This window comes from Drosophila elegans, unplaced genomic scaffold (assembly GCF_018152505.1).
Source record: "Drosophila elegans isolate 14027-0461.03 unplaced genomic scaffold, ASM1815250v1 contig_183, whole genome shotgun sequence".
NCBI classification, from domain to species: domain Eukaryota; kingdom Metazoa; phylum Arthropoda; class Insecta; order Diptera; family Drosophilidae; genus Drosophila; species Drosophila elegans.
Window position 1 is genome coordinate 5,041,338 of NW_024545550.1, and position 25,735 is coordinate 5,067,072.

The 25,735-nt window shown below is 37.4% G+C and overlaps 4 protein-coding genes and 1 long non-coding RNA gene across 9 annotated transcripts in view; 2 read left to right on the top strand and 3 right to left on the bottom strand.

The window, feature by feature from the left end:
* Positions 1 to 8,519, bottom strand: LOC108143539. Of its 2 annotated transcripts, XM_017268039.2 has the most exons (7): positions 8,303 to 8,519; positions 8,058 to 8,126; positions 2,554 to 2,722; positions 2,193 to 2,479; positions 1,264 to 1,506; positions 752 to 880; positions 1 to 212 (listed from the first exon to the last, which is right to left on the bottom strand). In XM_017268039.2, the coding sequence occupies exons 2-7, from the start codon at positions 8,115 to 8,117 to the stop codon at positions 108 to 110; spliced, it is 993 nt and encodes a 330-aa protein (XP_017123528.1). In that variant the 5' UTR covers positions 8,118 to 8,126; positions 8,303 to 8,519; the 3' UTR covers positions 1 to 107. The 2 variants fall into 2 exon arrangements, with proteins under 2 accessions (XP_017123528.1, XP_017123529.1); XM_017268040.2 differs by lacking the exon at positions 1,264 to 1,506 and having other exon boundaries at positions 8,303 to 8,517.
* Positions 4,143 to 4,775, top strand: LOC108143541. Its single transcript, XM_017268042.2, has 2 exons — positions 4,143 to 4,316; positions 4,379 to 4,775. The coding sequence occupies exons 1-2, from the start codon at positions 4,143 to 4,145 to the stop codon at positions 4,562 to 4,564; spliced, it is 360 nt and encodes a 119-aa protein (XP_017123531.2). The 3' UTR covers positions 4,565 to 4,775.
* A 794-nt stretch (positions 8,520 to 9,313) lies between the features above and the next one.
* On the bottom strand, positions 9,314 to 10,202 carry LOC121466860. Its single transcript, XR_005977028.1, has 3 exons — positions 10,148 to 10,202; positions 9,978 to 10,078; positions 9,314 to 9,866 (listed from the first exon to the last, which is right to left on the bottom strand). It is a non-coding gene; the product is annotated as an uncharacterized LOC121466860 (long non-coding RNA).
* Positions 10,203 to 10,940: 738 nt separating this feature from the next.
* LOC108143465 lies at positions 10,941 to 25,126 on the bottom strand. 4 transcript variants are annotated; one of them, XM_017267905.2, is made up of 4 exons: positions 25,047 to 25,126; positions 12,305 to 12,436; positions 11,409 to 11,711; positions 10,941 to 11,336 (listed from the first exon to the last, which is right to left on the bottom strand). In XM_017267905.2, exons 2-4 carry the CDS (start codon positions 12,419 to 12,421, stop codon positions 11,151 to 11,153), a joined length of 606 nt encoding a protein of 201 aa, XP_017123394.1. In that variant the 5' UTR covers positions 12,422 to 12,436; positions 25,047 to 25,126; the 3' UTR covers positions 10,941 to 11,150. The 4 variants fall into 4 exon arrangements, with proteins under 4 accessions (XP_017123394.1, XP_017123392.1, XP_017123391.1 ...); XM_017267903.2 differs by lacking the exon at positions 25,047 to 25,126 and adding an exon at positions 23,338 to 23,631; XM_017267902.2 differs by lacking the exon at positions 25,047 to 25,126 and adding an exon at positions 15,825 to 15,981.
* Positions 17,058 to 25,735, top strand: part of LOC108143461 — a 78,832-nt gene continuing 70,154 nt past the window's right edge. The window contains exon 1 of the mRNA XM_017267896.1: positions 17,058 to 17,372. The gene's annotated coding sequence lies outside the window, so the exon portion shown is untranslated. The remainder of the gene's footprint in view (positions 17,373 to 25,735) is intronic.

Below are 25,735 nucleotides of genomic sequence, written 5' to 3' on the forward strand. Positions count from 1 at the left end.
TTGGATAGCATTTTTGCGTAATCGCTTTATTTATTATTATTGGGAGATATATGCATCAAGGGGATCTTAAAAATACCGAAACTATATTGTGCAATTATTTTTCTAGCTTAGTGAATGTGGACTTGAGCAGCTGCTGGCTGTTGTTGCTGAGGTGCTCCGCCGGTCAAAGCGCCTAGAGATTGCTGCAGCGATCGCAGAATGCCGATTGGAATCTGTAAGAAAAGGGGGAAGTATACATATTATATAAGTTAATAGCTCTGACATCATTAAAACATTTATTAAAAAACAAAATTTAAAAATCAAGAAATTAAATTTTAAATAACAAAATAAATATGAAAGTTTAAAAAACAATGAAAGAAATGCAGAATAAGAATATAAAAACCTTTAAAATATTTTCAATTGTAATAGAGAAATATTAAATAATAATAAAGATTCCAGGCAATGAATTTAGGTCTTTGAATTTGTGAGTAATTTCCTTTTTAATTGTATGTGCACCAAAATAAGAAAAAAAATGTTTTAAAAAAGTACTTTCAAATTAAGAACTGTAAATTTTACAGAAACTTAATTTTCTTTGACATTGGGAAAATTAATATATGTTGTGGAACAAGCTTTAGATTTAATCAGGAATAATGTTAATACATTTACATTTAATTTATAGGTGCTTTTATTCAAAAGTTTTGTGAGCTAACTTTAAATATATTTTACTGATGATTAAATAATTGTATTATTTTCTAGAGGGGTTCAAACTCACATCGAGGGCCAGGCCCACTGGTCCTTGGGCCTGAGGAGCCGAAAAGCGTTTGTTCACCACGGGCTGAGTTCGCTGGACAGACTTGTACTTGTGGGCCTGGACGACCTTGGCCTCGCTCTTCTCCGGCACCTGTGGGGATGGTGGGATATTCATAAGTTACGAAAACTATTTGTAAAGAACCAGAGCATCACATGCAAGCAGTACTGGGGGGATAAATTAAAATTATATTAAAATATATTTCACGGAAATGTAGCGCCAGCTGACCCACACCCCTCCTCCTCCTCCTCCTCCTCCTTCGCCCACATTGTCCGCAAATGTTTTCAAATAAAATTACAGGCTCAAAGCAAAAGTTTGAAATTCAGCCCAGCCTCACCAAAAAGCCAACAATTTGTTTACGTTTAAGTGTGCCAGCGTGTGTGTGTGCGTGTATCTGTGTGCTGAAAAGTATCTGTTTGGGGGCTTTTGTATCTGTAGTGAATTTGTATCTGTATCCGCAACGCAGTTGGTGTTACCTCAATGGGCGACTGATTCTCGTCCTTTTGTGCTTCCTCGTCCGGAATTTGTTGCTGCTGCGGCTGCTGCTGCTGCATCACGTATACGACGCGTTGCCGCTGACGATGACGCTTTGCGTGTGGGCGTGGCCGCTTGACAATTATCAACGAAGTGGGCGGAGCAGTCGGGGGCGGGTGTTTATCCACCGCATCGACATCTGCGGCCACTTTAACATGATTTGCAATGATTTCGCTGTGGTCCGGCTAAAACATCAATGGCAAGTGGATTGATAGCTTGTTGTTGGCTCACCGACACGAGAGCATTGATCAATATTTAACCGCATGTCCCAGTTAAATACTACTCGAGGATTTATTGCCAGCAATTGCGCAATTGAAAAGGCATTTCAGCCTTCAATTCCCTTTAATTTCACCACAAAAGTTCAACCCAATATGAGAAACTTTTGAAAAAAAAACAGATCTTAAATATCCTGTCAAATTTTTAATTGCCTGACTCTCGGAGTTGTTTTCCATTTCTGACAGGTCCGATGGTCTCGTAAATTAAACGCAAACAGTTAATTACTTTTTAGAGAACATACATTTTTATAACGACTGTTTGAAAAGCTCTAAAAAACACTATGAATCCTTTGTGTGTTCTCTTATTAGCAAATCAAATTTTACATATAATACAATTTCTTTCAACTTTAACTCTTTCAAATAATTGGATATTGGTTGTTAAGATTTTCTTGAAATCTTTAGTAAAGATTTCATTCGATAAAAAACTTTTGTATACCAATATTTCATCAATCATTTATTCTGAATAATTTTAATAAAAGTTTGATTTATAAAAATTTGTTTTTCAAAGGAGGTTTGATGCAAGTTAATAATAAAAATTTGCTGTCAACTTTTCTTATATTTATGACAAAACTGAGTGACAATGTATTATTACTTACATGGTCTGGTCTGATCAGCGAGTACTTCTTGGGAGGCTTGACCTTCTGAATGTGGCTGCTTGTAGTTGGCACCGCAGAGTCGGGACCGGAAGTGACGGAGTCGGGGACAGGACTGTCGGCATATGTCGGCTGAGCTGCATGGTGGGAAGAGGAAATCACCTTCCTACCAGGACTGTGAGCCTCGGCTCCGATGTAGCCGTTTTCGCCGGCACTGCCGCCCAGGAGGGCACTCGCTCCCACCGAAGGATTAGCCTGGGCGGCGGCATAGCCCACGCCGGCGGCTCGTCCTAAGGGAAAATCGCAGTTTAGGATACCCAGGGTGTAGATCGAATCAATTAGGCGCAGGGCCAACGACACTTACCGTCCAGAGTGCCACCCAGTCCGGCGGCTGCCCGGGAACCCCAAGGAGTTCCGGCTGAGGCGCTGAGTCCGCCGTGGGCGGAGTTGCCCGTGAGGAGTCCTCCGAGTCCCGCATCCGCGTGATATCCTGCGAAATTCACGCCAACCTTGCCGTCGTGCAGTGTAATCAGCTGCGGGTAAAGAGTTGGGATGGCGAAAATGTGAGAGCATTAGCACAAAGTTCTGGGCACGTTGCGTATACTTAATACTATTCAAAGTTAGCCACGACCTTCGAATTTCGCGTACACAAACTTTTCGGCTCAAGATGTTTGGTCCTCCCTTTTCCATTCACCAATAGTTGTAAAGTTGTGCCTGAACTTTGGCCTGACCAGGAAAAAACAGGCAAACACCCTTTTGTGCCCGCTTAACTAAGTTTGTAAACATTTTGTAAGTTGGTGTGAGTTTTAATCAATTTAAGCAAAATTTCTCAACAGCTCAAATCGGTGAAGGTCGAAAGTTTTGTTACGCAGATATTAAGTCAGTTCGGAAATGTTGACAAATATTTGCACAGTTCGTTTAGCCGTCATTCAAGAAATAAAAAAATGAAATGTTAAGAACAAAGATAAGCTGGCACAAAACCAAACTACAAAAAAGCGATTCAATGATAACGAATGTTATTGGGAGAGTTCAGTTGAGCTAGATAGTGAATAGTAAAACTCCGGTAATGAGAGCACTAAGTGAGTTCTAAAAAAAAGTTATCAATAATTGTGACATTTAGACACAGCTAGCACAACAAACCCAAACAAACACATGAGTTGTTGTTTCCTCAGTGCTTTGGTGACCTATAAATTCTCTAGTTTTTATTTTTAGGAGAGAAAATTAGTTCTTTCCGCAAACATTAAATCAAAAACTTGGGACAAATGTTGATGGCAAGATTGTAACATTAAGTAAAACCTAATAAAAATTAGAAAAAACTTATCTTGTGCTTACAAACGGCAATTGATTTATACTTTGTAAGTATGATTTCTTCAACTTATAGATGTAACCACTCAATCTTGAGTTATAGGGAATTTTATAACCGAAAATCAGTTGGTTGGACTTTTAAAAATATTCGAGTTATTAAATTGAAAAAGAAAGTGTTTCGCAGAAATTGAAACAATGAGTGACTTCTTATTTAGTTGTTGAACAATTGCTTTCCTTCTATTATAGTAAGCATACTTCTTAAATGTTAGGGTACCAAAAGTGTGACAATAAACTAATGGCCCTGGCCCAAAGAGAGCGAACGAGAGAGCATACCACACCTGTCGTTGATAAGACTTTTTCCAGGCAGACAAAACGACAATATTTAACTTGGCCTCCTGACGGCAGCTCATTTGAGTTTCACACGCCGACTAGAGGAGGAGGAGGTGGTTACTTTACTAGGTGGAAAGGCTGCAACACCCCAGTCAGAACCAGAATCGGAATAAGAATCACAATCACCACCCCAGCCCCAGTCCAAAGTGAAAGGTGGGGAAAATCGAGAGGCGAACACATGTTGTCATGTTGACAAGTGCGAGGGAGTGGAAATTGAAGGGCCGTCAGCGGTTGTCTGCGGTGTTTTGGATGTTTTGGATGTGGCTGCCGGGGTTGCTGCTGCTTTTCGTGCCTGGGCAAATAATGCTCGGCGATGCCGCCTCGGTCACCTGGGGACATGTCAACAAATACGCCAGTCTGCTGCACACCGAAGATGTCTATCTAAGGCAGGGCATCCCTGGAACCCCCCATAACCTCGTCTACGGCTCGCAGGTGAGATTTATATCAAGCTGTTGCCGTGCAAATTGCTTAATCTCCCTGGAAATCTCCGGCAGAATGCCAGCGATAACTACCGGATTACGGGTATACATGTCGAGGATCTAAATGGTGGAGCGGAGGCTGTTGTCACGGCCGGCGGCATTGGCCATCAGTTTGTGGTCCTGCGTTGCCAGAGAATCGAGGAGGTTGAAAAACCACAACCAGCTCATCTCGAGGTGTCCATCTATGGAGTGGACATATGACGAGTCACCATTTTCTACAGAGGGAGCACTCCACACTCGCCATTGTAAATAATAATTAGTGTAAAAAGTTTTAAGAACTTCAGCTGTGCAAGCCATTTTAACAAAGAAAAATTTGTTTAATAGATTTTTATTGAGATTTATTTTTAATAGAGCTATATAGTTTAAAAAAAAAATTTTAATTCAATAAACTCAAGCAAATCTTCTTATAATATTCACAGAACATTTGTATATTTATGAGTGTATAACAAGTCTCTAAATATTTTGTCTGATTTACTGAAGTTTTCGTTTTGATTACTTATCTATTTTTAGAGTGAACTAAAATAATCTCGAATTCATCGCCTTTCTGATTTTATAAATTCATTCATGGTTTTTATCAACGTCAAGATTTTAAATATTTAATTATTATTAATTATTACTATTGTTATTGTCATTTATTATTTCGTTTGGACTTTGTAAAAGCTGCCGCATACAAAGTTAGTTTTATTTTTGTTTTGTTTTAAACAAGCAACAAGTAATTTTCTTTGTTCTTTTTAAGCGTATTTAATTTTTTCTATGTACGAGAAGTAATAAATGTTTAAGAGCTACGTTGTTTGTTACATGCACTTGTAAACATTGGTGACACTGAAACTCCCGCAACGAGCTATTATTATCTTAACTGAAGTCGAAAACATTTCTCATTGAGATAAAATGAAGTCGTAATTGTAACGATATGTTTTTAATCATCGAGAAATATGTTGATGTTCTTTCTTACAAACAACATGTGCTGCGTTTTCGACAGTGAACTTTGTTACTGACTGTGAAAAGTTGGGACCACAATAGTATTAAAACTGAAAACTTGCCAGTGGCTGCGAAGTTTGAACTACGTTTTAAGGCTGTCGGGTTTTATAATTTATTTAAATAAGGCACACAACTTTGTAAGTTGTTGACAGTAGATAATAACTATATAAAACCAGAAAGCTGCTGTCAGTTTATCCTTAATAAGTTCCGTTTTAAGCAGAATTCCAATCAACTTATTTATGGCTATTTTAAATAATAAAAAACACTTTAAACAGCAAAAACATCGTGTCATGTTAGTTTCTATAAAGTTTTCTTTTTAAACAAAACCCGGATTAATCAAACCATTCCTCTCATTCTGCTGTCCCCAGACAGAAAGTTTTTAAACTAATTTCAATGGCATACTAGGTGTGTAAATAAACTAAATAATTTAACTGTTTTACCTCTCTGCAATCAACAACATGTATAACTAATGCAAACTAATAATTGATTAAATTATTTACTCAAACAACAAGCGGAACTTGTTTAATATTTCGATGGAGTAATTGACAAATATATTTTCAGGGAGTAATTTAATTGCTTTCACATGTCCGCAATCTGAAAGATGTAAATAAATACATTTGCCATATTTGCAGAACTTCCATCCCACTGATAAACATCGCGATATGACTATTCTGAGTTGACAGTAAAATGCCACAATTGTGTTCTGCTAATTTAAGGTGGCAGTAAAATGCCACAATTGTGTTCAGTTAATTTAATATACCAAAGGGAGATTAAATATTGCCGCTAGGAGTTCCCTAAATTCAAAAGCTTGGGTCATGACCCACAAAGATAGAGAAAGAACTGAAAGGATTTCTTGGTTAGACCTGCGAAATGGAAAGGCTAGTAATTTGCATGAATTCCTAGAAATGGCTGCCTCAAATTGTAAGTTGGCTGGCGGCAAACCCTTCTCAGGACTTTTTACGTGCGCTTTTAATTTCAATTTCCACGACCCACACAGAAAATCAACAAAAAATTATTTGGGGTTTTTCCATTTAGCTGGCAAACGCAAATTTCATGCATGCGTTGATTAAAATCTAATTTCTTGCAGCCCCCAAGCGGCAAACAGGAATAAACTTTTCTGTCCATTACAAAATCTCAATGAATGAAAACAAAAGAATACAGGGATGAAGGGTGCAAAACTCTTCTAGCGAAAACAATGTGCAAGGCAAGATGTGTAAAAATTCTTTTGGTCAGTCATGTTCACCTGAAAGTGTTTAAATGCTTAGCTGAAGCCCAAAATTACTCAAAATAGCCAACTTAAATAAAAGAGTATTTATTAAATTAATATACGGAAAAGATTTTTGGATTAATATTTAAACAGATTTTGTAAATTGTTTTTTAAGATTTAAGCTATAAATGCAAGAGCTTTTAAACTAAATAACAATGTAATTTAGTTTGTTCAAATTAAAGAGTTAATAAACTGTTATTTTCTGCCTAATTTAAAGCCTAGAGTTAAAGCCATGAAACATAATATATATATATGGCACTTCCGTCTTAAACTATTAATTACCATAAAGTAACGATAGTTAGCTTTAGCGCTCCTGCAACTTGTGTGCAACACTGCGTATGAGTAATCGGTGGTGAAAAATGCAATTAAATTGATATTAGTTAGCCTAGGTCGCCAAAGTTCAAGGCAGCCACTAAAACGGTAGCCACTAAACCAGCAGCAGTTATTAAAATGATGCATAATAGTTGGTCGCGGCTCGTGAAGCCAAGATTAATGATAAGCAAGTGGTGTTGAGTGTGCCATGTAATTGCCATCCAGGCAGGTAAGAAAAACCCAACGAGCATTTGCCTTGGCCTGCAATTAAAGGCTAGGCGTGTTGCGAAATCGCACACTAAAAATTCTTCATTACCGGACATTGTGCAATGTTTTTTAGCCGCAGCAAAGTTCACACTGCTCTCCCCTCGAAATCGAATATTGCACTTTCGCCTTTTCCCTTAATTTGTGGCCACGAACCACAAAATAAAATCATCGCTAGGCAATGGCATTGATTTCCGCGCTGCGGCCCTGATGGTCAGAGGCTCAAATGCAAAATTTGACTTTGTGGTGGCCAGCACTTTACGGAATAAAAGTCGTGCAACATGGAAATTCTATCAAATTTAATTAAGTTAAATGTCTGCGTTTGAAATTGAAGCTTTTTCAAAACCAACAAAAATTATATCTAGAACAGCGCATTCGTTTATACCTTATAACTCAGTTAAAAAACCCATATATTATATAAATATTTATGACTTTCAATACATATTTGTCTTGGGATATTTGGTTATTAAATATTTTTTTAAATAATCAAAATAAACAATTTAAGAACCTTATATTTTCAAATGAAAAATCATTGTATATTATTATTACATTTCTTCCCCTGCTTGAGCGATAGGAAATGCAACTCATTGAGTGATCTATTAATCAAGTTGATGAATAATTCAATTAGAGCCGAGAATTTTATACGGCTGATGGAATTTTTTGAGTCAGCTGCGTATTGACTTGCTTACGCAGGGGTTTGGTCACCAAATAAACGTAATACTGCTAAAACAGATAAATCAGCGCGACTGCAAAGTAATTAAAATAATTTCGAACCGCACTTGGCCGATGGGCAAATTTCTGGCCTGTTGGCAGGTGTCAGTCAGTGAGAGCCTTAATTAGTTTTTGGAAACCGGAATCCGGAGAAGGACTCACCTGGGCTGGCACCAAGCTAACCGCCTGCAGCAGACAGAGTACTCCAAGCAAGACGAACATTCTGCGCACCTAGAAAACAAAATCCAAAATTCGAATCAATTCCAGGTTCGTTTTGTATGCGAGTCGCGTCTCAAAGAATTCTTCCTCGCACTTTTATGGGGAGCGGCCGAGCATAATTGCGGGCTTTCACATGCGAATCGCACTTTTCTGATTAATTAACAAAGCTCTCTTGCTCTTTGTTGTACCTTTCCTAGACGCTTTGCGTTCCTATTAAGTTTTATTTTATTTCTTTAGTCTGAGCTGCCGGCTTTTCGTTGTTGTCGCTTCGCGATTTCGCTTTGAACTGAGTGGTCGAGTGGCCTGAGCCGGGCTTAAACTTGAATTTTGCCGAGGGGAATGGAATCCACTGTCTGCCGCTTACTGTCTGGTGCTTGTAATGCTTCGCAAAACTGGAATTGTGTCGCAATTAAGTATGCAGGCGTCTATTTATATAGGAGACTCTCTGGGTTCTGGTAGCTTCCTCTTTTCTCTTTCCTTTTACTTATTATAACTTTTTATCTCTAGAGCTCGATGTGCAGGGAACTCTGGACGCTGCAACGATGATGCAAGACTTTTGGGTACTATGTATACAGTGTTTTCGGCGACCTATTAGCACTTTGCCCGCACCTGTCCTAACAACTGGGTGAGAATTTGGTAACTTCTCAGGCATGACAGAATGGGTCTTTTTTGTGGTCAGTAGTCTGTTCACTTAACCCATCGAATAGATGAAGTTTAACCGATTCTTGTCACTTAAAAAAAAAGGAAATTAAGCAAATTCATAATCAACTTCTTATATTTTAAAACAATATTTTTTGATTTCTTGTTATTTGTAGTTTTATGTTGTTTATTTTAAATAATGAATAATTTTTCAGTTGATATAGGGATTGTATTTGTGCTTTAAGCTAAACCAAAATAGATTTATTTACAACGGTAATAAGAAAGCCCAAAGGTTTTAAAAAATCCATAAATTAGAAAGCCTAAAAGATTCATAAAATTTGAAAAGCTTGTAAGAACTAGCTTGATTTGTTTTTTAATTAGATAATCAGAAATTTACAGTTCAATGGAATTCCAAAAATAATTTTGATTTTTGCAGCAGATTACAAAATAATCAGAACTGCTGTTAAACTACATACATTTAGAAAAATATTTAAAATCAATACTGATGTTTGTACTATACAGTTCAAAGCCGTTTGCAATCGATTAACCTTCATAGATAACATAATATAAACTAATTTCTGATTTTCCATGCTTCACTCAGAATAACAGAATCAAACAATTGTTGAAAAACAACTATATTACTCATACATAGGCCCCATTAAAGTGCATCCGATTTGGCGAGTATTGGCCAACCGGCTTTTGTGTTTCCCCGCCCCTTCCTCGTTCACTTTTTGTTGGCTTTAAAATGGTTCGCAATTGGCTGCATTTGGCCATAAATTCGGCTTTGGTTTTGTTTTCATTTACGCTTCAACGAAGCTGCAGGCAAATTGGGTTTGCCAATTGCAGGCTGACAAATTAATAGGTACTGAATGGTAGTGATTTTATTTGTGCCAAAGTTTCCATTATAATTTTATTCCTCCTTTGGGGTTTCTCCAATTCGGCTGGCTGATTTTGAACTCCAGAGCTTATCCACTCCCAATTTAACGCCATTGGACTCTCTTCTTTTGTCGCAGCGATTCGTTCATTATATATTCAAATGACAAACAGAGCCGCCTGTGCTAATGTGCTTTTGCCTCTGGCTCCGCTTTCTGGCCAAAATTCGCAGCGCACGTGCTGGATAATTTAGAATGCGATGGCCGAAATCAAATGCCATCGAAAAGGGTCCAAAAAGAAAAATATAATTAAATTGAATTCAATGCCAATTGGGTTGGCTCTGATCCTTACATCACGCATGATTACCTAAGGAAATACCAGATAGTTGGCTGAACAAATCACTTGACGTTCTTTTTCATCATACGTTTTTTCCACGTTAATTTCGCGAGAACCTTTTTTTGCCAAATGGAAATCTCATTAAGCTTAATTTAATTAATTTACTTTAGCCAAGTAGTACGTACATATTTGAGGAGAGCAGTGTTTGTAGTATTCGAGTCCTAGGAAGTGCCATTGGCTCTATTGAAAACCTCTTTATGTTGGTCAATGAATGGGGAAGCGCTTTTTGTCGACTTGCTGATATGCGTTTATTGACTCGTCAATGCGACATAATATTTGCACAAATCCTCTAGATTAAAAAATGTATTTTTTTAATTGAGTTCCATTGCACAGCCATCATTTCACCATCAATGAATTAACTTATATTTCTACCGACATATTAACAAAAGATTAAACATATTGCTGTAAGCGATAAAAGTATGCAGAGCAACAAGCAAAACCAAAATGTTGATGATTAAAAAATGGGTTGCCTACTTTGGGGCTGTCTATATGTAAAATGTACACGGTGAACAAATTTTAAATTGTATCTTAAATGGTGCATATTCTTTTTTCAATTTTATAATTTTATTTACTGTGTATAAAAAATTTGCAAAAAATATATTTTAAAAATGTTGATTATTTTCTGTGCAACTAAAATGTTCGTTCATGTACATACATTTTTTCTTTTTTCTGTAGGAAAAGGATAACCAAACAATGTTGATTATTTTTTGTAATGTATGTAAACTATTTTCAGTATTTCTGCGAAAGCAAAAACATTCGACTGTCCTTCATAAAAAACATTCGACTGCAAAAAAAAAAAAGAAGTATATTAAATCAAATGGTTTTAGTTATTTATATAATAAAAAAGTAATCACTAAAGCTTACTTACTTTTTGTATAAATTAATTTTCAATTATCCCCTTTCATATAAACAATTGTGTACGTTTTCTTTTCTGTAGGAAATACATGTATTCTTTAATCTTATTTTTTTGGGATTTTTTTGTGGGTGGACATAAATATCCTATGTCTAGACTTACAACAAGGTCACATATATCACAAAGGTACAAATGCACACGAAAACTCACTCGAAACATACATTGACAGGAATTACAACATTCACGCAGAGTACTGACTAAAATGGGGCCTTAAATTACGCCATCTCCTCGCGCATATGATGGGTATTGGGATGGGCATGTAGAGTGGGACTTTGTCTGCCGGAAGGCAGCGCCGTTCCTGCTGCCACGGATTTCTGCGACATTTCCGTCGGGGCCTGGCGATATCCTCCGGTCAGTCGACCCACCAGATTGTTGACAGCGCGCAACGTCGAAATCGGAATCTGGGGGAAAAAATCGGATGAAAAGTGGTTTTTGTGAATGCAAATACTGCGGGGCAAATGGCGTGGGCTCACCTCGAAAATGCTGTCGATCAGGGGTCGCAAACTGAACACCGGGTATGTGTTCTCGGCCGTATGAGCCGGTTGGCTATCGCCCAGGGCCAAAATGGCCGCGTTGCTGCCGGGAACAGCAGATCCCGCTGCAGTTGCTCCATTTGCCGGGCTCATTCCGGCCGCCAAGCTGCTCAGCAGCATGGCTGCATTCTGCTGCAGGCTGCTCATGGAGCCCGCGGAGGAGGAGGGTCGTTGCTGATACTGCCCGTAGTCCTGGCTGGGATAGAGGACCATGTTCTGGACGGGCATCGGCTGCAGCAGCGTCTGTAAAAGGTCACCAAAATGTTAGCACAGCGCGAAGAATCATATCTGATTTTTAATTATCTTTAAATATTTTAAAGTATTTTCAAATTACAGCAATTTGAATACCAAATATATTTTTGTAAATTTTTTATAATAATAAATATTTGCTTTTTAGAATGTTTTTGTTCTCTCTGTGCAAAAAAAATTCTCAAAGAATAAATATAGTATCATAAAAATTTATCGTTTATAAGATTATGAACAACTGCGAGAATATTAAAAAAATATATATTTCCTTCAGTTTTGAACTTGTTATAATAATGAAAAAGATGGAGGAATATTTTTTATTAAATTTATTAAAAAATAATTACTGATTAATAAAACACTGGTTGGAAAAAGTGTCGTTTAAAATATTTGTTTTAATAAAATACTTGGAATTATTTATTTTTAGAAACTAGAAAAAGTTTAAAATATTTAAGTGTTAGATGCTAATCAAAGGTCCACTTTCTAAAATTATTTTTCCCTAAAAAACTGCCTTTTCTGATATTTTTTTTTGTGCCAGTCACCACCGCTCAGCTTATATTTTTAAAGACCTCCAAGCAGGTTTCGATACTTACATCGTTCAGCAGCACGATCTCGTGACGCTGGCCTCTTGCGTATCCGGAGACGCGGGTGAATTCGGTGACCAGATGCGACATGACCACCAGGAGGACAAACCAAACAAATCGGTCCATGGCGGTGATGATTATCTGAAAGAGCAGATGTGAAAAGTGGCATTAAGGGATGTGCATCAACTTGAGACGACAGACAGCAATCCTACATCATTGTTGAAGCTCATGCTGTCGACACATTGATCTTGGCAATCTCCGCACTTGAACGTCACTTGTTTGGTGTGCTGCGGTCCAAAACGGTATGACTGCAAAGCCAAGTGGCAGCAATGCAGCGACGAGATTTTCGTTCTGGCCAGCAGCAGCCATGGCAAAAAGCGTAGGCCAAACAATCGAGTATCAAGTTTGGAAAAGCCAGTCGAGACAGAATCTGCTGCCTGTTGCTGCTGGCTGGAGGTTCTGAAATGTGGATTAGACCAAGGCCAGCCAACCAGTTTTCAGCTGGATGCATCGAGTTTTTCCACTTGGCAGTGAGTGAATTTTCCCGCCCCAAGTATTTCGAAAGCCGTCCAAGGCGAAAGGTTCAAATCCAGCGGACTGTGAGCCCGCATTTAGTTACGAAAGCACGAGTATATTCAAAGTATAAGTATATCCATCAATGGCTGTCGCTGTCTATGTTTGTTGTGCCGTCTGGGTCTGGCTACGTAAAACAGCAATCAAAAAATGGAAACATAAAAGGCGAGTGCAGAGCAGGTCAAAGCAAGTCCAGCGGACCGTGACACTGCATGACTCTTGGCCAGCAGCGGCGGGGTACGAAGGGGGCAGCAGTTAACCCTGCAATTGCTGTTGTCTAATTGTTACTCGAAAGGCATTTAAACGAATATCTGTAAGCACTGCGAGGCACTGGAGATTCTGTGGCAGCCCTGACACAAATGCAGCCACATGCTGCCGCTTAATTAAACAAATAATTAAACAAATCTCAGCCCTGACCCTAGTTGGCCAAAAAGATTCTGTTATGTATTGTACTTGAAAACTTTAAAAAACGCCAACAAGAAATTAAAATTATACAAGGGTTTTGTTGTTGAGTAAAGAAGAAAAATATAAATAGATCTTATAATTTGCTTTTTGTTTGTTTTGCTAAAGAAAAACAATACATGGCATAATCATGCGCATATCAATAGAATCTGATATTTGACCCGCATCTATTTATTCACTCTTTAAATGCTAACGTATCCCTTGAACAAAGTTTTGCACAACTATTTAAGGGGAGTGTGGAAAAAATGTGTTTAAAATTGTAAAAACATTCCATACCATTAACACATTTTTGGTCACATTTACTATGTAAATAGAAATGGCCTGGCTTCCAAAACGATAACTTTAGCAATTTAAATCAACCAGAAGGACAAAAGTGTACAATTAAAAATACATAAAAACTATTTCCAACAAATATAAATAACAGGACTAGGACTTAAGTCCTTGTTTTGATTTATAGGAAAGGTTGCCAATCAAGCAGTACACCCTTTTACTAAGTGAATTGTGTGTTAGAATTTGAGATTCCATTTGCATGACAAAAACAGAACAAATGCCACAAAATAAAAGGGACAGAAAACGAGAGAAAAAGAAGAAGTTGTCCGAGGCCAGATCTGAGTATGGGATTTTATTCTGACCAATGCATTTGCATTTCGCAATGCAAATTGAATCTGTTTGCAGCTGGCCAAGTTGAATTACGGTCAGCCGGACTGCAGACGGGCTGGGTACAAGACTTGGCCAAAAATATTTGCTGTCCAAGCAGTTTCCGTCTGCATACAAGGCGTATGCGTGATATTTCGGCTAGCTGTATCACGCATACGCCCCAATGTCTGGTAATTGTTGCCATCGATAGTCCATGTGCATATGTACACATCTGTGGGTCTCACTGTCTCGCCTCACTGTGCCACTGACACTCTGTTGACTTGGGCGCGCAAAAATCTTTTTGTTATTCTTACTTAAAATTTTCGGGCAAATATTGGGCAAGCAAACAGAAGTCTAAACGCGCGGTAAACAAACATTTTGTGGGGGCGTGACCGAATACGAATACCAGGATCCACATATGAATATATGTTTTCGAAAGAAGATTGAATTAACGAAAATAAGCAGAGTGTTCAGCAACTCGAGGCGGCAGCCAGCCCACGAACTTCTTGTTTGTCCGCAGCCAATAAACGTTAATTACTTTGCCAACAAAACTGGGCTGCAGCCTATGAGGGTGGCAATTGGCGTCTTCTTGCGTCGCTCAAGCTTAATTATAGTTTCGGTTGCATATTAGTTTGTGAGGGCAAAGGTATTACACAATCTCATTTAACTTTGGTTTTGAGGAAACCGTAGCACTTTGCTCACCTGCTCGAGTAGATTCTATTTTTAGCCACATGAAACTTAATGCGTTTCTTAATTTCCTCATATGTTAAGCGTACAAGATTTTCAAAATTACGAGTATCTTGAAATTAAACATGTTTGACGGATGATAAAGACGCAAGCGTCTTTAAAGATTCAAAAACCAGAAATAGTTATTTATATTTGCGGGTATTTGTATTTGTTCTATTTTTGAAAGTGCAAAATGTGCAAACTTTCCAACAAGAAGATTCGAATTTATAAATTAGTTTATTTTCGTTTTGCCAGTAAAACGATTTAAAATCATTAAGTTTGTCCTTCAATAATTGATTTTTCACTGTTTGTTTTCATTACTTTAAGGCTGTCAAGTCTGTTTTCCACTTCACTGCCAATGACCGGTTTTATTTCGCTTTGTTCTTCTTTCTATTAATTTGATTTCCTGAAATTTCACTCATAATTAGCCACATTATTATTATTATTTCTTTATAATTTGCATTTGATTTGATTTTATTTTAGCCTCTGTTTCGTCGTCTCTTTTTACGTTGGCCCGCGGGCATCTCGAAAATCTGGATATTTGTTGTTTGCGTTTTACTGTTACTTTCTTTAAGCTTTAAGCCCGCAGCTGTTTGCTCGCGAAAATGAATACTAATTTATTCTAATCATTTAAAATCCAATATTGCGCCAGCGTTCTTAGAATCTGTAAGACTTTATGGGAAAGCGAAAGCAAAAGTGTTTTGGGAACGAGTTTTTCCTCAAAAGCATTTCGCGCGCTAATTGTTTTCATTGATTATTAATTTGGGTTTTTCGCTCAGGACGGAAACTCTGACCTGGCGTAAATGGGGCTTTTGTTTTGCAATAACAGAGCAGAGCAGGGCAGTCACAGATTTGTTTGCCCGACATTTTGCACTGTTTTCAATTTCTGGGTTTCTGGCATTTCTGAAGAGCGTTCTCGAGTGTCCGAGCAACTGTTTTGTTCGTTTGGGTACGCTTTTAATGAGGCAGCACTAATTAGCAGCCAGTTTCGGAGTGCCAATCGTCGGACACACAAGTAGAATCAGAAGCAGAATCGTAATCAGAATCAAAAGTGCCCGGGGCAGACTCAGTAGATTAATTTATGCCGGCGCATTCCTTTTGTGCTTTGATTTTTGGCAAAGCAGGAACTCACCTCGTTTGTGATGTAGAAGCTGCGCTGCGTTGTTGTTGCTGTGGTTCCCCCTGACATTTTGGCAATGATTTGAAACTGGGTTTTTCTTTTTATAGAAAAAACTTATAGCCCGATCGAGGTGTTCTTTTTGAGTGCAGCTGCGCGACTGCGGAAAACTCGCAGCGCATGCGCCGCTTTTATAGCTTGCGCTCCTCCGTTACAAGAAGAGAGTAACAGCAGCTCATCTGCTCTCTTTGCACCGCAATGTAACAGCTTGCACGTAAGAAAGGTGGACAGAGGGGAGGGGAAGTGTTGGGGTGCATGCATGCTTTCTCGCTGTTATTAGCCCAGCTGCTGTATATGTAAGAGATTCAGAGAGATCGCGGATATTGCCGCACTGTTAAATTAACAGTGAAAATTGTAATGCAGATGCAAAAGAGAAAAGAGAGTATTTTTACTTTCTTCCTTGTTTTTCTGTTGCACAGTAGCGCATAAATAATAATTTTAAGCAATGTCCGTTTGAAAAGCAAATATTTGAATACTTAAATACAAATATAAAAACTAATATAGTTTTAACCATTCTGCGGGAACTAATTTATTTATTATTATTTTTAAGCTTAAATATATACATTTTTCAACACAAACTTTTGCAATTGCAGTTGTATTTATCTATAGGTGGCACATATTTGAGCCTTACTTTCCTTCACTTTTCTTACATTTATATTTAACTTTCAAAATTTACTTCAATAAAGAAGATTATAAAATTAAAATTTTGAAATAAAATACAGACCACAGTCTAAAGAAATATAGAGATAATTACTTTCATTCTGTAAGTTAACAGCTTTTTTCCAGCAGCCTTTGTTGTTGTTAAAGTTATTCAAGGGAGAGAGAGAGTGCTGAAATGTTACTTTTTACAGCCAATGTTGCAACTTAATGTTTCGCAAATGAGAGAAAGAGAGCGCACGGGAGCTGCAAATTTCTTTCATTCTTTCCGTTTCCCCAGCTTTCTTAGCATCTGCCGTTGCTAACAGTAAACGGGTTTGAGGAAAAGTGGACCGCCTACTTTCAGTGTAATTGTCGGTCTGACCCACATATTCAGCGAGCTCTTTGCACCCACTGTTAGTGCGCTTCACGTCTCGCTCGCTCCCAATGCCAAGCTGTAGGTGACTGCAGTTCAGTGAACCTGCTCCAACGCTCAGCTGCTGAGTGGCTCAGTGGATTCAGTGGACTCAGTGGATCACTGGAAGAGCAGCACTACGCAACTGGCTAGCCTCATCTGGCTGACCGAGTTTCGATCCCAGACCAGGTTTCATTGTTCTACGACTTTGGCAATTAAAGTTATATGGCTTTAAGCCGATAATAATCGGTCTGCTTAATGAAACTACACCTGGAATCGACCGGAATCGACCGGAACTGCCTTGAACTCAGGCCCCAAAACAAGATATGAGGAATACAACAAATTAAACTGGCAAAAAGAAAAATAAAGCGCCTTAACAAAATTGGAAGAACGGAAACCAATTTGGCTATTCCTAAAATAAACAAGAAAGGAGTTAAATACGGCATGAAAAAGTTTGTATACTCTGTATAAAACACTTATAATATACATATTCCATCAAATCGTTCGACACAAATGTATATTGTCTTATGCAATTATTTTGTAAATTAACTTATTAGCGGTTCCACATATAGCAATATTAAAATGTAGTCAAGGATTTTATTTATATTTTCTGCAACTGTCTAAAAAAGCGAACTTTTCCACGGTTGGATCAATCATTTCTCTGTCCGCTGCGTAAAATAGTCCATCTTTTGTTTAAATAAACTAGTCCAGCTAAAGTATTTCTTTCGATCCCCAATTAAAATGAAAATTCTCTAAAGCAGTATCTTCCTTTGTAGCACCCTTGAATACCCTTAGCAAAGGTAATGAAATTCGAATTCAAAACAAGTTCAGTGAGTTCCATTCAAAAAATTATATTTATAACTTTTATGGCTAATTTGCATTAATCTGCATTAATACCTATGCTTTCCGTGCTTTGCTTAATTATTAGTTAAAAGTTTGGCTCATTAATAACATTTATTTCAGAGAAATCAATCATTTATGGTAAGACCAACAAGGAAGTACTAGCAAGCATGTTTAGTTTTATATCTTTTTAGCTAAAGACACTGGTCTTGGATATATGTAATTCCTTAGATTAACCTGTTTGGTTTATTAACTTGATCTACCCCAATACAAAATTGATTTGACGGCAGACAAATCACTCACTAAACGATCCATTCAATTGGCCAATTAATATTCCTAAGCAACAAGCAGGAGAAACTTTAACCGTCATCCCAATAATTGTTTGCTAGACTACTTATGCATTAATTATTGATATGTCGCACATCAAGTCACGTGTAGCCCTCACTTCCCACCTTGTTTTGTTTACTTCCCATTCTGAATTCCATTTTGTATGCCCTTTTTGTGTCTTTAACCTTCTCACCTGGTCGGAAAACTGAATTAAGTCGCTACACTTGCAAAAATTTCAATTTCCAAATTAATTATTTAATTATGATTTACAATTTTAGAGGGTTAATATTTAAACTGATATTTAAAAGTCTATCCTTATTTGACATTTCTTATGATAAATAAAACAAATCTAATAAAGTGTATAGTTTTCATAATATCGTAGTATATATTAATGAGGAAGTTTTCATTACAATATATAACAAAAAATTAGTTTTTAAATGGTACTTCAAAATAGTATTACGTAGCTAGAGATTATCTACATTTTCTGTGTACAAAATTGAACCTGGGAAAACTAAATAAAGTCGCTGCACTAGCAAAAATTTCCATATGTAAATATAACATTTTTGTTTACCATTTAAGGGGGTATTACAAAATCCTCTATCTGCTAATCAAATCAAGATTTTAGAAAGATATGTCAATAGACTTTAATATACCGAACTGCAGTGAGGGGAAATTGATATTGAAAAATAACAAATCAAATGAATAAATCAAATTTAAGAAATGGTATAGTTTTCATAGTATCGTAGCCAATACCAATGAGGTAGTTTTCATTATATTACAAAAATCAGATTTGAGTCAATGTAACTAGTATTGCGTAGCTAGAGATAACATATTTTTCTGTGTAGCAAACTCGACGGATGATGCATTAAGCCTGGGATGAATCACGCTGAATCGGCTCCGCCCTTAGGAATACCTCCCCTCGTCCCGCTTATACAGTTTGCCCTGGCTAAATACAAACATTTAAGGTGGGGCAACTGATGGGAGCAACAGTGAGATTTTCGCAGTTGTCGACAAGCAGCAGTAACGGCTATTTGGATTTGCCTTTTTTCGTCCGCCAATCAATATTTGTTTGGCAATTTTACAAATTGCAAACAAACACACAAAGCCGGTCTAAAATGCAAGCCAAATCAGCTATTGACCCTCAACTTGAACTAGAAAACCAAATAACCAGGCGCGCCCGCATAGCGTTAAATTGAATTGTATGTTCAACCGGCTGTTTACCCCCACTCATATTATTTCATTGTTGTCCGCTGACAATGCATAAAATCTGAATAACCAAACAACGAGCTCTGGCAACAACAAACATTGGCCACAACGGGGAACAGCATCAAATTTAGTCATTCAACAATTTTTACACCTATTTTTTTTGGCTGGTCACACTTATGTGTTTAAAATTAAAGATAGAAGTAAAATGTTTATTTCAATGTCTTGAGAAAAATGTTTACCAATAATGGGGTATGGCTTTCAAAATTAATAAAAATTATTAGCTTGGCCTGTTGATGCTGGCACAGAGCCACAAAATGTGTTTTAGCTAGTGCTAGTGCTAGTGTAAAAACTGTAGAAAAAACATAAGGACTTTTTCATATTTTAATGTTAATTTAAATGTTAAATTATTTCAAGTAAATTTTGATTATGCCTGCGTTTAAATCGATTTGCTTAATCCTATTTTAACTAATGTGATTTCTGTGCATTAGAGTCAATATTATAAATGAAAGGCGTTTATTTAATAAATGCCTCATTATATATTTAAGTTTCGTGAAATATTACACTTTTATTTAAGCCGAAAGCATTAACATTTTTAACATATTTAAAGTTTTATATGAAATGGTAGTGGAGTTCCCAAAACTAGTTTAATGCATTTAAATGCCCCCCTTTTGTAAGCCACTGTTTGACATTGCTCAGGGTCATGGAGTAACTGTAAAATCCGAAGCTAATCAGCATGGCGAAAGAGTAAGCGAAAGGGAAAGAGAGAGAGAGAGAGATGGAGCGAGAGGGCCTTGACTTTGCCAGGGGTTACCGACACACACACACATGCCCATAAAAACAAAAAAAACACTACCCATTCTGTAAGCTTGATTTCCAGATTTTGCTTTAATTTCATTACTTCTTTTTTTATGTTTGTTTGAATCGCGTCTTTTGCTTTTTGGCGTCGAGTTTAGACTTTTGTTTTTGTTACGTGACCTTTTAGGGGAAAAATCGGTTGATATTTTTTAGCGTGTTGACTTGTTCTTCTAATCTTCTTCTTTTCCGTTCACCCCGACTCCGAACCGAAACACGTGCAGATAAACGTTCGTTGAGATATAACAATAACTACATATTTTCGCTTTCCAGCATTGATTATTTGCTTAGCGGCTTTGGCGTTTGTTGTTAGATTGTGTTGATGTTGTTGTTTATGTTCGCACATGTATAATTTGCTTAGCTAACGTTTTCTTCTTCTTGGCGGATTTGATTTAATTACCGGGCCAAGTTTGTTTTTGTTTCGAGTGGTTAGCGGATAGCTAACCCGTAATTGAGATAATATTCCGAGTGCTCAGGAGAAATGAACAAGGTTCATTGGCAGAGTTAAAGTACAATTAAACCTGGTTTAACGAAGGGGCAAGTATCCCTCGTGCTATCGTTAATCATGCAGCTAATTAATATCAAATGCTTCCACTCCCATTCATCGGCATCGCCATTAAATAAACCCATTGGAGTTGCAGACACACTTGATGCCAATAAAATCAATTTCATCAATTCACTTTATATCAATTGCCAAGAAAAAGTGGGTATTTTATGTTTATTTAATTTACTACTCAGGACGAAATTAATTTTCATTTAACCCGGCACTAAGACTTTAATAAAGCTTTTGTGCTTTTTTTTAATCAAAATGTGTTCTTGTGATTACTTATTTAAAAGGTTTTCCCTATTTTATCAATCAATGTCTATTTTTTTTTATGTATTTCATTAATAATTAAGTTATTAAAAATGTTGATTTTTTACTGGTTTTTAATTGCATTAAAAATATTAATTTGATTTAAATTTTTTTTCAAGCTAAATTAAACATGAAATATAGCCACAGAACGATACACATCCAACAGCGTTGACTTTTTAGATTTAAAACATTTTTTTTAAAACAGTGAAATTAAACGTTAATTGAGTGCAATAAATGCTAATATGATTATTTGTTTTAAACAGCGCGTGATAATCTGATTAGGCGTGCACATGCTTAACCTTTTGTTGATATCAAACCAGTTTGCATATCCCATATAATTTTTAAAAAATAAAAAACCTTTCATTTTTATTCAAATAAGATTCATTTCACTCCAAACTAAAATTCTAGATAAAGTGTCTATTTAAAACTTTTAAAATAAGGTCTTAGGAGTAGCTTTACTTAATTTGTTTTAACCTGCTGAGAGTCTTGCCCTGAAGCGATAAGGTACACAGCTTTCAAAATCTCATCAATAATGGAACTTTGGCTTCTCTTCCGCTTAGAAATCTGAGATATAGGGGTTCCCGATATTCCCCCACTGCACGTGGCTTTTGATCAAAGACTACGTGACCTGAAGCACGGTCAAGAACAAGAACAACTAATCACAACTCATTCAGAATCAACTTAAAGCTCCATATGAATGCAGCTGAGCATGCGCAGTGACGCAGATCCACCGACGTATATCTATATATAGCTTTATATCGATCAGTTGGCCAGAAATACTGTCGCATTTCCGCTGAACGCTAAAGATCGTCATGACGCTGAGCGCTTTAAATACATTGTAAGCGAAACGATCGCTGAGAACCCGCATAAATTAGACATTTGAGCGTTTGCTTTCATTTCAGTCGGAACATCTTACGTAATTTGACACGCACATAATTAATTAGAATTTCAAAAATTTTGCAGAGCCCTGACTAGCAAATACATTGTAAGCGAAACGATCGCTGAGAATCCGCATAAATTAGACATTTGAGCGTGTACTTTCATTTTAGTCGGAACATCTTACGTAATTTGACACGCACATATTTAATTAGAATTTCCAACATTTTTCAGAGCCCAGACTAGCAGGCAAACAAAAGCAAAAGTTATTAACTGCCAAACAAATGCAAATGAGTCGGAGCCACGACTGAGTCACTTCCAAGTATGTGAATTCAGCTTCAGCCACTTTTGCGAATACAAGTATTCAGATAAGCAGGCGAAGATACAGAAAACATGGCACACAGAACTCGGTTCTCAGATCGTGCGAACTGGCAAAAGCTTAGAACCTGAAAAGAAAATCTCGCACATGCCTGATTAATCAGATTGCTGAGCCCAGAATAAAACCTGAATCAGAGGTCCGGCAATGAGAATCGCAAGAGCTATCACCTCACCAGCCAGCACCCTTTTGCTCTGATCGCAATCAAGAAAATAAATATGCTCTGTGTCTTGTATCATTGAAACTATAAAACAAACACTTAAAGCCGACGTAAACCGTCAGCATGAATTTGGTTATGAAAAATTAAATACTCTTTTTTTAAAGTTACACAATTTAATGGTCAATAATAAAATATTTTTCTAAAATGTAGAGGTTTCTTACTAATTATATTAACTGTTGTAATGTTACTTATTGAATTAAATTTCTTAATATGACAAGATAATTTATGACTATATCTAAACAATATTTCTTTAAAATAAAATGTTTACTTTATGCAATAGAAAAACTAATCATCTAAGTCTAAAAAAAGTTTATATCAACTTTTAAAGCTTTTATACGTTAAGTCTTGTCCAAGAAAATAACTATTTAAAACCACCACATTTTATAAGAAGTTAAGAAGACAATAGAATGTATTTTAATGCTCTTAATGATTTCTTAACTTTTTAGAACTTATTGTCTGAAATTTGGTCTTGTTAAGGAATACATCCCAATTTTGATTTTAATAGGCTCACCTATTAAGACAATTCTTTTATCAATACAGAGTGAAACTTCAAAGTATATAAACGCCCTAAAATAGTTTAAATATTTTGTATTTACTTTGAGAACTCAAGCTCAGTTTGCTAGCATATTGTTTGTGGGAGGCTATTGAGTTTTGCAACTACGAAATTCGCATCAAAAACTTCACACGTTTTGACAAAATTTTGTCATTTGTGAAACTTGCATAGACAATAACTAAATTTTATATACATTTTTTAAGGGTTGTGTACATATAGGCAGGCCACAGGAAAACTCTCATGTATAAGTTTTATTAATTTTGTTATAAAATTGAAGTTGGCTAAGAACGTCTGAGTTAAGGTCTAGGTTTTACCTTATCCAGTTGACTGCGCCTCTCAATCATTTTGAACACTTATTTTGGCACACTCCCAATTTGAGGAAATTAAGCCACTTTCGCGAGCACACACACTTGAAAACTTATTTGCTTGACCAATTTCCGCCTAATCGCGAAACTTCTTTTTTTTGTCGTTAATTTTTTGGCGTGCTCTGTTGCGGAATCGAAGTGGAGTTTTGTTTGACTCGTATTTTCGACTATTCGCCAGTAGAACGCCGCTCGGAGGCAACCGACTCGTGTTGTATGAAATTCGCAACTGAACTGAGCTAAGCACTTAAGAGTCTCTTACCCGCGCCACTCGAGCCCCAAACCTCAAGCACCGAGCTACAAACCTGGCTCCGACGCTCTGGCCAACTCAAGCCGGCAACGGAGCGTCTCACGTTTTGTTTTGTTTTCTTTTTATTATTATTTTTTTTTGCTTTTTGCTTTTTTCTGTTTTCAGATTTTTGTTCAGATTTTGTTGAGCTGCGCGGGCTGGGCTGCAAGCGGGTTGCCAGGCGAGTTTCTCAGCTTTGTTGGCGCCTAACGTGTTTGCTCTGGGCTCTCAGAAGGGTGGAGGGATAGCCGTTGGCTATGGTAAAAGGGGCTGAGGCAGGGGCGGTGGCAGGGGCAGGCGGTCACTGGGCAGTTAAGTAGCCGAGCACGTAGCTCAGCTGTTCTCCATACGCGTTGCGCGTGCGCAGCTCCAACCCTTTCGCAAGCCATTCGATCGGTGTAGGTACACAGAAAAAAAAGCGCTTGGGTATTAATAAGAGCTTACTGATACTCTACCCAATAGATTTTTGTATACTTCAAAGCCTTCTTATGATCAATAAAAATATAACATATCTTATAGACCAGAACATTTTTGATTAATGTACCTTTAAGGGACGATTTCACAATGTCATGTTAGGTTTTAACATTAAGTTAAATGGCTCTTACGGTGACATTTTCATTCTCTATGATGATATCATACTGAAAACTTTTAAAAACTTGTATCTAAACTTTAGGACGGCAAGAAAAGGAGGAAAAAAAGTTCTTAAAGATCTGACAACAGGTTCTGAAGAGAACATTAATATTTTAGTTGCTTAGTATCGTTAATAAAAAAGGCCAACTTTAACTTAACAAACAGAGAATAAATAATTTACGTGAAGTGTTTTCTACACATTGTAATAAAAGACTACTACTAGAAACCCCTTAAATAAACTGTTAAAAGTTAATTTTTAAGAGGCTCGGAGGGTCAGTTAACCACGAGGGTATCCACCGATCAGCTTGTGCATTCCGCTGGTTTTGTTTCAATATACTCGTATTTCTGTTTACTTATATCGAGTGGTGCGAAAAGGCAACAAAGTTAGGCCCGACTGAGTGGCTGGCTGATTAGTTGCCGTTTGCCGTTTGCCGTTTTCTGTTTGCCGTTTGGATATTTGAAGCTGCCCCTGCTTCGTAAATAGTTAAATATTATGTACGAGTGCGAGTAGCGATGGTGGGTTTGTCTTTTGCCTGGGTTATTGACGTTTGTTTGAGCTTTGCAGCCGGCTGTGAACTTTCTTTTCCGCATATGCGGCAATCAATTCGCCATGCACCGCAAACGTAGACTGCAATTGTGGATAGAGCTAACTTTCACCTGGCTCACCGGGCGGATGAGTCAACTGCATCACTCATACGCCGCATGGTCTAGACGTAGCTGGGTGCGAATATTTGTACCTTACCGTGTTTGCAATTGGTTCACACTTGATTTGAGTGCTGCTTAACTTTATCGTTATTTGGCTTGTGTTCGCTGGTCTAGAAATTCCACTCAACTGACACACGTCAGTCCCAAACTATTGTTATTTATGCCAAAATAGGAAAACTGATGGCGAAATTTATTGATATTTATTGAGCCATTGTTTTAATTGCTTGCCCCCAAAACTGATTGTGAATCAGGGCGTGAAGAGAAGTATTCGAAATCAAAAGCAGCTGGCCAAAAACCAATCGCTAATGATTCTGGAAGAATTTCCTCGCTTGCCACCAAATCGAATTTGATTTTAATTCGCACCCTGACCTCCTGCATACGGAATTTCGGGGCAGAGGACAATAATTGGTCGCCTGGACGCCTACGTGATTCTATTGCGGAAGTAGTCCGCCTCTGCACCCCGGAAATGTTTGAACAAACGAAGGATTCCAGGAACTGAATTGCTCACGCAGATGGATTCGATTTGGGGTAGGAGGGAATTTCGGCACACACGTGAATCCATTTGGCATCTCAATTATGGTCAGCTTTGTGTGGGTCTCCCATCCGCCTTTCCTTGCCACAATCAGAATGGTTATCTCAAATGAATGCACTCCAGCTCGAGCTCCAAGCTCATCTTCATCTTTATCCCCAATATTGCGGTTCGAAGAGAATACCAACAAAAGCAAA